At 38.4% G+C, this 12,055-nt stretch overlaps 3 protein-coding genes across 3 annotated transcripts; 2 read left to right on the top strand and 1 right to left on the bottom strand.

Moving 5' to 3' along the window:
- Positions 1-816: 816 nt before the first annotated feature.
- LOC109162255 (probable xyloglucan glycosyltransferase 6) lies at positions 817-5,456 on the top strand. The gene is made up of 5 exons (XM_019310978.1): positions 817-1,911; positions 2,533-2,841; positions 3,450-3,740; positions 3,821-3,934; positions 4,372-5,456. The coding sequence occupies exons 1-5, from the start codon at positions 1,183-1,185 to the stop codon at positions 5,008-5,010; spliced, it is 2,082 nt and encodes a 693-aa protein (XP_019166523.1). The 5' UTR covers positions 817-1,182; the 3' UTR covers positions 5,011-5,456.
- Positions 5,457-5,568: 112 nt separating this feature from the next.
- LOC109162318 (40S ribosomal protein S8-like) lies at positions 5,569-7,685 on the bottom strand. The gene is made up of 5 exons (XM_019311046.1): positions 7,564-7,685; positions 7,326-7,398; positions 6,188-6,518; positions 5,869-6,041; positions 5,569-5,767 (listed from the first exon to the last, which is right to left on the bottom strand). Exons 1-5 carry the CDS (start codon positions 7,565-7,567, stop codon positions 5,683-5,685), a joined length of 666 nt encoding a protein of 221 aa, XP_019166591.1. The 5' UTR covers positions 7,568-7,685; the 3' UTR covers positions 5,569-5,682.
- A 2,041-nt stretch (positions 7,686-9,726) lies between these two features.
- On the top strand, positions 9,727-11,809 carry LOC109162286 (probable glucan endo-1,3-beta-glucosidase A6). Its single transcript, XM_019311006.1, has 3 exons — positions 9,727-9,802; positions 9,906-11,201; positions 11,705-11,809. The coding sequence occupies exons 1-3, from the start codon at positions 9,748-9,750 to the stop codon at positions 11,740-11,742; spliced, it is 1,389 nt and encodes a 462-aa protein (XP_019166551.1). The 5' UTR covers positions 9,727-9,747; the 3' UTR covers positions 11,743-11,809.
- Positions 11,810-12,055: the final 246 nt, after the last annotated feature.

The following is a 12,055-nucleotide window of genomic DNA, read 5'->3' as shown; positions in this document are numbered from 1 at the left end:
GGAAGTCTTTCATATACTTTCCACATAAATCAACTTTTATATATATATATATATATATATATATATATATATATATTTCCAAGATTGTCTATGTTTTTGGAAAATCTTAAGATGGTCCTTGCTCAAGTGTTGCATTTGCAAACAACCACTACCACTACCCAAATAGCCAACAACATGCCTTACCGAATGAGTAAAATATAATTTTTGTAACAGAATAATATTTTACATACTTAATAATTTATTCAGGATTATTTTATTATGTATCTAGATCAATGATAGTATTATATTTTACACTGCCTTCATAACAAACAGACAACAAAATAGTCCAAAAGACAAAACAATAATTATTTTTTGAGAAAACTTTACAATGTCTTATAATTCACTAAAAAAGTTAACTCAGTGCATAAAACATAATTCTCGTACCTAAAGACCATCAATTCAAATTTTACTAACATCCTGTCTCACGAGGCCTTCATAATATGATTTATCTCTCTTGTATGATTTGTGATTGCAAGTTTTTCTCGTCACAAACAAAATGTCATTAAAATATGAGTAATACTATATGTACTCCCACTTTCTACTCCATTTTATACTCCCTGCTGAAGTGTCATTATTTGATTGGCTTAAATAATAAAGTGGGCCATTGTTTTATTAGTGCCCGTGTGATAGAAGTTTATACATATATCATTTTCCTTAAAAGATAAAACAAAAATAAATTATTTGTTTATTTACAAATTGTTACTTAAAAACTTTCCTTATTTATGCTTATAAATATTACTCCGTATTATGGAAGGTTTTAGTTTCACCATAATGCAATAACCGACATGGCTTTCCTCGGACGTCATTCAAAACTAACAGCAAGCTAGGAGTGAAGGAGAGGGAGCGTGGACGGATGCGGACGTTAGAGCGCGTGAGAAAATGCTCGCATTAGGGCACATGGCCTGCTTCCCTTGGCTGCTTCACTGAATTTGCTATTCTGAGCTCCATAGCATAGATATAAGGTTTGGTCCGATCGAACAATTTTTCGGTTTTTTGTAATAATCCGTCCCCAGTCACCGGATCACGCACGCACGCGCGGCCATGATTCACCGTCGCCGATAGACCAGAATCCGGATCTGGAAAGGCGAAATCTCGAGGGGCGCATAATCATATAATTGTTGGATTGTTGTTTGTGTTCTATATATGTCTCGGCAGCCAAACTATGAGTTTCAAGAGTGGTGGAATAAGCAGAGGGTGGAGGAGGACAATGGCGTCTTCTCTTCCGGCTCGTCTTCCGGCGCTTCGCCGTCCTCCGCGGAATCGCATAGCTTTTTGAATGTGGAGATCCGCAGCCCTAGCGGCGATGGCGCATTGGACAAGGAACGGACTCGCAGCGCTCGGCAGCTGTCCTGGATTTACCTCATTAAAATCCAGCAAATCGCCGGCTCAGTCGCGTTCATCACCAATAGCTTCATCTCTATCGTCCGCACCGCCAATCGCCGTATCGCGGCCTCCAGTTCCGCCGCGCCGAGAGCGGAGTCCCGGTTGTATCGGGTAATTAAGGTGTTTTTGACGGTCTCCGTGCTTCTGCTACTCTTCGAGCTAATTGCTTACTTCAAAGGATGGCATTTTAGTCCGCCTACGGTGGAATCCGCGTCGGCCGAGGTTGTGGACTTGGTGGAGTACGTCTACGCTCACTGGCTGGAGATTAGGGCCAACTATTTGGCGCCACCATTACAGGGCTTGACCAATATGTGCATTGTTTTGTTCTTGGTACAGTCATTAGATCGACTGGTTTTGGTGCTGGGCTGCTTCTGGATCAAGTTCAGGGGGTTGAAACCGGTGGCGCAGATGGAGTACTCGTCGGACTTGGAGAATGCACAGGATTATCCGATGGTGCTGGTGCAAATACCAATGTGCAATGAACGGGAGGTAAGAAGATGTGGATTTCAAATCTTTGCTATTTTTATTATTCTTGCTATTCTTGCTATAAATAGTAGATTTTATTTATTTTAGTAATTTTGGAGCTTTACTTGTCTGTTTCTGTTTAATGTCTTTTCTTGAAGCCCTATATCAAGCTAGACATTTATGAATGAGCCATCTTATTGTATAATAATCTTTTTTTTTTTTTAAAACTATTTTATAATAATCTTGATGATTGAAACCTTACAACTTCACAGACAATTATGTCATAGTAATAAGTTGTGATGATTAATGGACCAAATTTCACAACTTTCCTAATAATTGGGGACAAACTCTTCTATATAATGATTGATTAACACTTCTTTTGCTGGATTATAATATATTCATCCTCTCATTGTGAACTAATTATTTGATTCTTCTATATGATCAACCTTGGGAATGTGCACAAATAATAAGCCGCTAACCACCTGTGATTAAAATCCCATAATTTGGGTGCCTTTAATGTTCTTGCTGTCATTTTTGTTGTCTTAAATTTAGGCAAGCTTTATTAACTTTTTCCCCTTCCATAAAAGATAGGCATTAAGTTTCTCTCTAAGATGAGTGTTAATTCACTTGTTGTGGTGTCATTAGGTCTACCAACAATCAATTGCGGCAGTATGTACTCTGGATTGGCCTAAGGAAAGAATGCTTGTACAAATTTTAGACGATTCTGATGATTCAGATGTTCAAGATCTTATAAAGGCAGAAGTACATAAATGGCAAAACAAAGGAGTAAACATCATATATAGACATCGTCTTTTACGCACAGGCTATAAGGCAGGGAACCTAAAATCTGCAATGGGTTGTGACTATGTTAAAGATTACGAATTTGTTGCTATTTTTGATGCAGATTTCCAACCAGCATCTGATTTTCTGAAAAAAACTATCCCTCATTTCAAGGTAATTCTCTTAAAATGCTCTCTTTCTATCTCTCTCTGGTACATAAATTGGCAGTGACATTAGCTGACTTGAACATTATTGGTCAAGGCGTCAATGAATGCCCTGGATCCTAAGTAACAAGATTGTCATGGTAAAGGGGTGCATCTAATTATCTTGTTACTCTCTTTTTGTACCCCTGGCTAAAAGATCAAAATTTGAGTAGACAGAGTAACAACTTAAGGTGCAGGACCAGCTTTTTGCTGTTGAGAAAGGTATCACCATTCTGCCAGATAATGAGGGTCTGATGGAATGGCTTGTCATCTATGTAATATTCATGCTGAGCAAAAATCAATAATTATGAAAAATTAGGAGCATTTTTTTTTTTTTGGGTGGGGGGGGGGGGGGGGGGGGGAGGGGTAGGTGGGGGAGTAAATTTGAGGGGAACGGGATTGAACCTAAAACTCCTTATATAGTGTTATGTTTGTATCACTAGAACACAAAGTCCTTGGCCTTGAGCAAGCTTGTTGAACTTTGATTGTTTATCAACTACTGTAATAGTCTTAATTGACTAGGTGATGTTTGCAGTGAAGAACTGATTATTATTATTTTTTTTTAATTTACTGTTGAAGGGAAATGATGAACTTGGTTTGGTTCAAGCAAGGTGGTCTTTTGTGAATAAGGATGAGAATCTGCTAACAAGATTGCAGAACATAAATCTGACTTTCCATTTTGAGGTTGAGCAACAAGTCAATGGATGGTTTGTCAACTTCTTTGGTTTCAATGGAACTGCTGGTGTTTGGAGGATCAAAGCACTAGAAGAATGTGGAGGCTGGTTAGATCGAACCACTGTTGAAGATATGGATATTGCTGTTCGTGCTCACCTTTGTGGATGGAAATTTATTTATCTAAATGATGTTAAGGTTTGTAAGCTCTAAAAGATCTTCAATGATGGTTTTTGGTGTCACATTGGAGGGTTCTCAAATTCATCCTCTTTTTGTAGTGCCTGTGTGAACTCCCAGAGTCTTACGAAGCATACAAGAAGCAGCAGTACCGCTGGCATTCAGGTCCAATGCATTTGTTCCGCTTGTGCTTTTTTGACATACTCCGTTCAAAGGTTAGTGTGCTTCTCTTGCTGACTAATGCGTGGATCATTCTGTGAATGTTGGTTAGGAGATGTAGCTTCTTCTAACTAAATTATCAGTGAGGATGTTAATCAGCATTGTTTGCGACTGAAAATACATGGTTGGACCCAATAGTGATAGAAAAATTGGATATTACTTTTTTGTATAGTAATTAGTGACAATGTCAAGCTCTGTCATGAAAACTTAGTGGATAAGCAAAATATTCGACCTTTCAATTAAACAGGGTTCAATTAAACAGAGAACAATTATGTTAAGGAATGTGGCCATAGTAATTACAAGAACTAATTCTAGTTTAGTCTTCAAATTATATAAAACAATGTTTGTTATCCCTTTATTGCTTTGTTGATTCAAATGGTTAATATGAAATGAAAGTGAATTATTATATCTATACATGTCTTTCATATTTCAGGTAAGTTGGGCCAAGAAAGCAAACCTGATCTTTCTGTTCTTCCTGTTGCGCAAGCTTATCCTACCATTTTATTCGTTCACTCTCTTTTGCATAATTCTACCACTGTCCATGTTCCTGCCCGAAGCTGAGTTACCAGCTTGGATAGTGTGCTATATCCCTGGAATTATGTCAGTCCTGAATATCCTTCCAGATCCGCAATCATTTCCATTCATCGTGCCCTACCTCCTGTTTGAAAACACAATGTCAGTGACCAAATTTAATGCCATGATATCGGGACTCTTCCAATTGGGATGTTCTTATGAGTGGATTGTTACTAAGAAACTAGGCAGGTCTTCAGAAGCCGATTTAGTAGGCATGTCGGAAACTGATTCTGAACCACTACTGCAGAATAGTTCCGTCCACAGATCCTCCTCGGATTCTGGTCTTGCCGAGCTCAGCAAACTAGAAATGACCAGAAAAACAAAAAAGAAGAGGAAAAACCGGTTATACAGAAAAGAGCTCGCTCTTTCGTTTATTTTGTTAACTGCAGCATTGAGAAGCCTTTTGACTGCACAGGGCATTCACTTCTACTTCCTGCTCTTTCAAGGGATCACTTTTCTAGTAGTCGGTCTGGATTTAATTGGAGAACAGGTGAACTAATCACTCTTTCCTCATTCCTCTGCACACTGTTTTGGCATGTATTCTATTGAGACGAAAGTTCAGCCTTCGATATTAGTCCACAAATGTCGGACAATATTCTTTCTTGGCTGGTAAGGAGTCCAGATTACAAAACCATTATCATACCTCAATATTGGCAGGTGATTTCTTCAAAATTTGCAGTGTTGTGTTCAAGAGATATGATAGAGTTGAGTGCCAGTGGGATTGGCAATTCATCTGATTGTAATTTATTATAGAATTATCATTATTATTATTATCATAGGCTGATAGGCATACTACCTCTGGCCGTTTGATAGCTTATAAAAGTGTTCATTCTTTACATTTTTTGGGTTCCACCATGCCAGTATCGCATTGACAGGTTCTGTAGTCTGTACAATTATATAGTCCAATTTTTTGGGAGAGAGATATGGAACATTGTTAGATCACTATTATGCCCTTGTCTAATAATTATTGTGCAATGCAATTTGATCTACACTTGTATGCATATTGCTATATCTCTGAGAATTCTTTTTACTATGTATTCATAGAATTGGACAGAGGTATAAAGCAAAGCCCAGTAAAACTTCATAGAGTTATCAACTAATAAAAGTTCATGGCAAATTACAAAAAGTTTTGAGAAGAAAATAAAGTTGGTGAAAATTTAGTGAGGTGGAATTAAGCAGCACCAGCTCCACCCTTGCCCTTCTTTCTTTGGATCTTTTTCATGTAGAACTCGAGTTCTTTGCCCTCCAAAATGTAACTGTTAATTCATTTAGGACACGAAAGTAAAACTGTTATAAGGAATACAACATAGTGACTGGGAAAAGAGATGTAAATAAAATGTGGTATAGTTTGTCATACCCATCAGCCCTCCCGCATTGGCCAGGTCGGGAAGAGATGCAGGCCATCAGCCTACCAGCACCAAATTGCTCTTCAAGGTGAGCATCGAGTTTACGATCCTTCTGTCGTTTCTCTAGTTTCCTAACAACATGATTACTCTTCTTAGTCTCCTCAGCAGCCGCGGTTTCTCCTTCCTGCCATGATTAAGTCAAAAGAAGTATTAGAATGGAGGAACGGTTTGGATATAGTGATTGTAATGTTTCTCAAAAGCATCAAGTCTCGTTAATGAAGTAAAATTTTCGCATGTGATTGGACAATAAAAGACGAATAAATTCAACACCTCAGCAGCTTCCTTCTTGACAGGCCCCTTCTTCTTCCTACCAATGTCAACACCGTAGTGCTGGAGGTACCACTGCTTGAAAGGGGCTGCATCGACCTGAACAATTGCACTCTTCACCAGAGTTTGTGTCCGAACAAGCTCATTATTCGAGGCATTGTAGACAACATCCAGGACACGTGTCTTCCTAGTAACAGCTTCACTACCCCAAGAATAATTTCCTGTGTCCAATCTCAGAGCCCTCCATTTCACATTGCCTCCTCGCACACGAATTCTTCTTACTGTTTTGTTGCTTGATAGTTTAGTATTTGCAGGTTGACGACCAAGCTCATACCTTTTCAATACAAATGAAGCAAAGTAAGAAATATTATACACACAACGGTATAATCTACAAAAACAAGTGACAGTATCCCCAGCAGTGAAAACAAAGAGACATCACTGGAAACAGATGGCAATAGTTAAGAATTGTGTAATGACACCAAATATGTCAAGAAACCCTAGGAGCCGAAACCACATTGTAACATTCTTCACATATACCTACACTGATAAACATAGAAACGACGCCCCCCAAGAGAAGATTTCACAGACATCAGGGTACCAGTGTTGTAAAAATCGGCCTAGGTGGCCGCTTAGGCACGACTTGGCCAAGTTGAGCACCCAACTCGGACGAGTGCTTTTTTTTGCCTACTGGGCTACTCAACTAACCATCTAACATATGTGAGAATTATAACAATCTAACAACTCCTGAGTGGGAAATGGAAAATGTGTACACGATATACTCGAATTACTTGGTAGGCGCTAGACGCCCCCAGGCACTCGACTAGTAGCACCTAGTGCCTTCTGCAACATTGCAAGGTACTATATGTAGAGGTTTTCAATTCATGAAGTACTATTTGTCTATTTCCCTACAGGCTCAAGTTCACTACCTATTATCCATATTCTATAATCCAACTGTCAAGAAATCAAGAAAAATTCATGAGCTGAAATGAACTTAATTCTGGAAACAGGGAAGATGAACCACAAGTAAACAGTTTCAATATCAATTCAACATAAAAGGTCAGAATCTCTAAGCTCATATACAATCAAACTTTTCACATATACAACCATCATGAACTGTAACAGAGCAGAGTGAGAACCCTACTTTCGCTTCTTCCTCCATGCCTTCTGCTTGCCACCAGTGGCACGCCTCTTGTGCATTGAGTCACGAGAGATACCTTTTCACAAACACATGGAGGGCAATAAATACAAGTATATACGCACAAGAAATCAAATGTACAAACTTCAAACGGGTAAACGGGCATGAAAGAAAGGGAAATAATGGTGTGCATGAGCCTCCCTGAAGAGGATTGATCCAAAGGGGTGAGAGAGGAGATCCGTACCCATTTTTGCAGAGAGCTAAGGCGTCTCCTCCTTCAATCTCTCTCTCTCTCTCTCGCGGCCGTCGAATCTGCCAACTTCTGCTGTCAGCGAGAGAGGTTCAAACTTAAAACCCTATAGGCTTGCGTTAGTGGATCGTTTGTAGCAAAAGATTTGGGCTTAATTTTTCTATTCCTAATTTAATATGGGCTTCATTGGGCCTATTATGGTCCAACCAAACCTAGTGGGCTTTTAGTCTCACAATCTTCCAAAAGGACTTATCATGGCAAATTATACTGTATGGTGCATACGGATGCAAAAACGACGTCGTTTTAATAAAACGCGCGTCTCCCCTTAAAAGAAAAAAAATCAGGTTCGATTCCCAACAACAACATATGAACTAACATTCCATAATCGATAAACTATAATTCAATAATCGTTGAACTATAATTCCATAATCGATGAACTATAATTCCATAATCTAATCTATAAACTAAAATTTTTAGAATGAATGAACTAAAATTCCATAATCTATAAACTAAAATTTCAGAATCGATGAACTACAATTCCATAATCGATGAACTATAATTCCATAATCAATGAACTATAATTCCATAATCTATGAACTAAAATTCCAGAATGAATGAAAAATATAATGTTGTTGTTGAGAATCGAACCTGAAATTTTTTTTAAAGGGGAGACGCGCGTTTTTTTACAAAACGACGTCGTTTTGGCATCCGTATACACCATGCATGGTGCATACGGATGCACAGCATAACTATCCACTTATCATGACCGCAATGATAACTCAGTTGGTTCTTGAGTGGTAAATTGAAAGTAACACAAAATTTGTTTAGCATATATAATATATAAACGTAAATGTGCAATTCAACTATAAATTTAAACTTTTACAGGGCGTTTGGTTGGAGAGGGGGAATTACGTGGGAAAAGAATTGCAATTCCATGGGAGATGAATTACTGGGAATAACGTGGGAATTTAAATTTCAGTGTTTGGTTTACAGGAATAAAATTACTGGGAATTGAAAGGGATTAAGTAGTATAAAGTCAAAAGTGTCCATTTTTGTTGTTAGGCATTAATTTTAGGTCAAAAAAGAATGGGTAATTTTGACATCACTATCTTTTTTTCTTCTTAAAATCCCGGGGAACATGAGATTTTAATTCCATGAAAATTGGGGAATTGTAATTCCATCCCTTTCAACCAAACAAGAGAATTTTGTGGCCTTTGGAATTAGGTGGGAAGGGAATTTAAATTCTCTTTCAACCAAACACCCTGTTAATTTCCTTTCAACCAAACACCCTGTTAGTTGAAATAGAACACATGTTTCAATTTGATATCAGAACTAACCACATGCCTAGTCATTGGTTCGAATATTCACGTCACCCAGATAACAAAAGAATGACTATCCAACTAAAATGAGCAATTGAAATTACAATGCATGTGAAGTCAAGGTAGTATTACTATATCACAAGTAGCTAGTCTCCTGGTCATGTGTAGTTAACGTGTAACTTAGATTGCGTGCAAATTGTTTCATTATTCAAGTCCATTACATAACTTTTTTAATTGAAAAGGTTAACACGTGATTCAACGTGCATTAAATCAGTCATTTATTCCAAAGTTGTTGCATGTGCTCCCTTCAACATTTCAAGTGCGCTCACTTAAAATAAGTAAATGGATAGGGTGCTGTCCTACTTACACCTGACCATGCACACACCCCATAGTATGGATTTAAAATGGTTAGAAAATGCCAAGAAATCTGTACTAAAGTAAGCATAACATGATTTCTGCATTATAAAGTTACAGGTTTAATTACATTAATAATAAATTTAGTTTAACTAAAAAAATATATGTATAAACAATTCCAACTGAGTTGGTCAGACAATTGGTAATGTTTCAAATTTGAATTCTTATAAACCAACTTAATTGACGTGAGTAGTCCTATATTTTCATCCCTTAAGAGAGGTTGGGAGTTCAAAACTACTCTCGTATGAAAAAATCAATATGACTAACACTTTATCCCACTGATCAGATGCGAACCGGGATTAATATGATAGGAACTTTAAAATGTTTTCTATAGTTAATTTGAATTCAAGTATGCATCAAGTTGATGATATAATATTTCCCACATTCCCTATATTTTGCAAGCTTTTGTGTAGCATGGCACCAAAGAGATCCACACCAAGAAATCATGGGCCTCTTCTTCCATCTTCTTCTCTTCTTATTGGCCATAGCTTCTTTCTCAGGTAAGCTTTTCTAAGGTTAGTTGAAGATACTGATCTGATGTAATCTAATCATTTGTGGACATTCCTGATTCTTCTGTGTTTTTTCGTTTGGTAAAATGTACAGAAACCTCGTCTGCAAACCTAGGAGTCTGCTACGGCCAGCTCGGGAACAACCTCCCAACTCCGAACAAATCGGCGGAGCTTCTCCGGCAACTCAACGCTTCCTACGTCAAGATCTACGGCGCCGACCGACAAATCCTAAACGCCCTAAAAGGCGTCAAAATACACGTTTTAATCATGGTCCCCAATGACCTCCTCCCCAACATTTCCTCGAACCAAGCACTCGCCGACGGCTGGGTCAGAACAAACGTGGCCGCCTTTTACCCGGCGACCAAGATCCACTACGTCCTAGTCGGCAACGAAATCCTCAGCCCCTGGAACGACGACTCTATCTGGCCCCACCTCGTCCCCGCCATGCGCAGAATCAGATCGGCTCTCAAGAAATCCGGGCTGGGAAAAATCAAGGTCGGAACGCCGGTCGCCATTGACATGGTGGACGCCGTTTTTCCGCCGTCAAACGCCACGTTCCGCCGCAACATCTCCGACATCATGGTCGACATGTTGCAGTTTCATAAGAAGACAAAATCCGTGTTTTTCGTTGACTTGTACACTTACTTCCCCTGGGTGGATCAGTTCAAGAAAATCGACCTCGATTTCGCGCTGTTAGAGCCCGGGAATGTTACCTATTCGGATCCCGGGTCCGGGTTCAAGTACACCGATTTGCTGGATGTGATGATTGACGCCGTTATATACGCCATGAAGCGGGTCGGGTTCCCGGACATACCGTTATTCCTGGCGGAAACGGGCTGGCCCAACGGCGGAGATATCGATCAGATTGGCGCGAGTGTTCGCAATGCCGCCACGTATAACCGGAACGTGGTGAAGAAGTTCACGGCGCAACCGCCGGCGGGAACTCCGTTAAGGCCGGGAGTGGCAATGCCGGCGTTGATCTTTGCACTATATAACGAGAATCAAAAATCGGGTCCGGGTACGGAGCGGCATTTCGGGCTGTTGTACCCGAACGGGACCAACGTGTACGAGATAGATTTGTCGGGTCAATCCCCGGAGCCGACGTACGCGCCGTTACCTGAGCCGACTAACAACGAGCCATATAAGGGTAAGATATGGTGCGTGGTGGCTAGAACGGCTAACCAGACTCAACTGGCGGCTGCAGTGGCTGAGGCTTGTAAGCAAGGGAGTCGGACCTGTAAAGCGATCCGACCCGGTGGAAAGTGCTATAAACCGTATTTGACTATTCTTCATGCAAACTATGCCTTTAGTTCTTATTGGGCTCGATTTCGAAAGTCCGGAGCCCATTGCTATTTTAATGGGCTTGCAGTCCAAACTACAAAGAATCCAAGTAAGTTTCTCAATTTTCAAAACATTTTTTAAAAAATGACATCTATAACCCTTCGATTATACACGTCAATCATTACGTAACTTTAGCTCCTCAGTTATTTTCAATACAAATTTACTCTTTTTTTTTTATTAGTAAAGTGTCTAATTCATTTTTTGAGAAAGTAAATCTATTATTCTAGTAATAACTAAATGACTAAATCTACACTTCAAATAATTGAAATATACTAAATTTACATCTTAGTCACAGCTAATATACTTAAATTACAATTTTCTCAAATATTTTCAATTATGTGAGTATCAACAAGCTAATAAAGGTATATTTTAAATTAATACGGCATGTAGAAAATGCCATTTTTAAAATAAAAAACTAATAGGGGTATATTTATAGTATTTAAATGTTATGTAAGTGATTGATTTTTTCTTTTTAATTTTTAGAAATACATTAAATTTTTACTTATGATGTTGTATATTTTTTAAAATATTATATTGATTTTTTTTTCATAGGTTATGGATCGTGCAAGGTTCCAAGTGTTACCATTTGAGAAAAGTTAAGGTAGGAGGCATCTATGATCTATCCCAGTATGAATGCAGGATGATAAAATGTATTAATAATAATACGGCCATATTTGGTAACATAGTTAACGTATCAGTTAATTTTTTCTTATTCAATTATTATTAATTGTTTGACTTGGTTAAATCATCAATATGAATGTTTGACTAATTAGCTTTGTGTAACATCTTATTGCTCCAATATGCTAAAATTCTTTTCGATAAGTCTTTTGATAAAGTCGTTTTGCATATAATTATCAATCAATTAACAGCTAATTTACCAAACATTTTTTTACAATCAGCTAA

The sequence above is a fragment of the Ipomoea nil genome, unplaced genomic scaffold (genome assembly GCF_001879475.1).
Source record: "Ipomoea nil cultivar Tokyo-kokei standard unplaced genomic scaffold, Asagao_1.1 scaffold0302, whole genome shotgun sequence".
Classification (NCBI taxonomy): Eukaryota; Viridiplantae; Streptophyta; class Magnoliopsida; order Solanales; family Convolvulaceae; genus Ipomoea; species Ipomoea nil.
This window is presented reverse-complemented; position numbering and strand designations above follow the sequence as displayed.

What these genes read in the sequence shown, in the direction of transcription:
- LOC109162255 (XM_019310978.1), top strand. Translation starts at nt 1,183, where the DNA reads ATGTCTCGGCAGCCAAACTATGAGTTTCAAGAGTGGTGGAATAAGCAG. An exon ending in AAACTATCCCTCATTTCAAG is followed by an intron (nt 2,842 to 3,449) that starts GTAATTCTCTTA and finishes TTACTGTTGAAG; the next exon opens with GGAAATGATGAACTTGGTTT. An exon ending in TTGACATACTCCGTTCAAAG is followed by an intron (nt 3,935 to 4,371) that starts GTTAGTGTGCTT and finishes TTCATATTTCAG; the next exon opens with GTAAGTTGGGCCAAGAAAGC.
- LOC109162318 (XM_019311046.1), bottom strand. An exon ending in TCAAGAAGGAAGCTGCTGAG is followed by an intron (nt 6,042 to 6,187) that starts GTGTTGAATTTA and finishes TAATCATGGCAG; the next exon opens with GAAGGAGAAACCGCGGCTGC. An exon ending in CAATGCGGGAGGGCTGATGG is followed by an intron (nt 5,768 to 5,868) that starts GTATGACAAACT and finishes ATGAATTAACAG; the next exon opens with TTACATTTTGGAGGGCAAAG.
- LOC109162286 (XM_019311006.1), top strand. Translation starts at nt 9,748, where the DNA reads ATGGGCCTCTTCTTCCATCTTCTTCTCTTCTTATTGGCCATAGCTTCT. An exon ending in GGCCATAGCTTCTTTCTCAG is followed by an intron (nt 9,803 to 9,905) that starts GTAAGCTTTTCT and finishes TAAAATGTACAG; the next exon opens with AAACCTCGTCTGCAAACCTA. An exon ending in CCAAACTACAAAGAATCCAA is followed by an intron (nt 11,202 to 11,704) that starts GTAAGTTTCTCA and finishes TTTTTTTCATAG; the next exon opens with GTTATGGATCGTGCAAGGTT.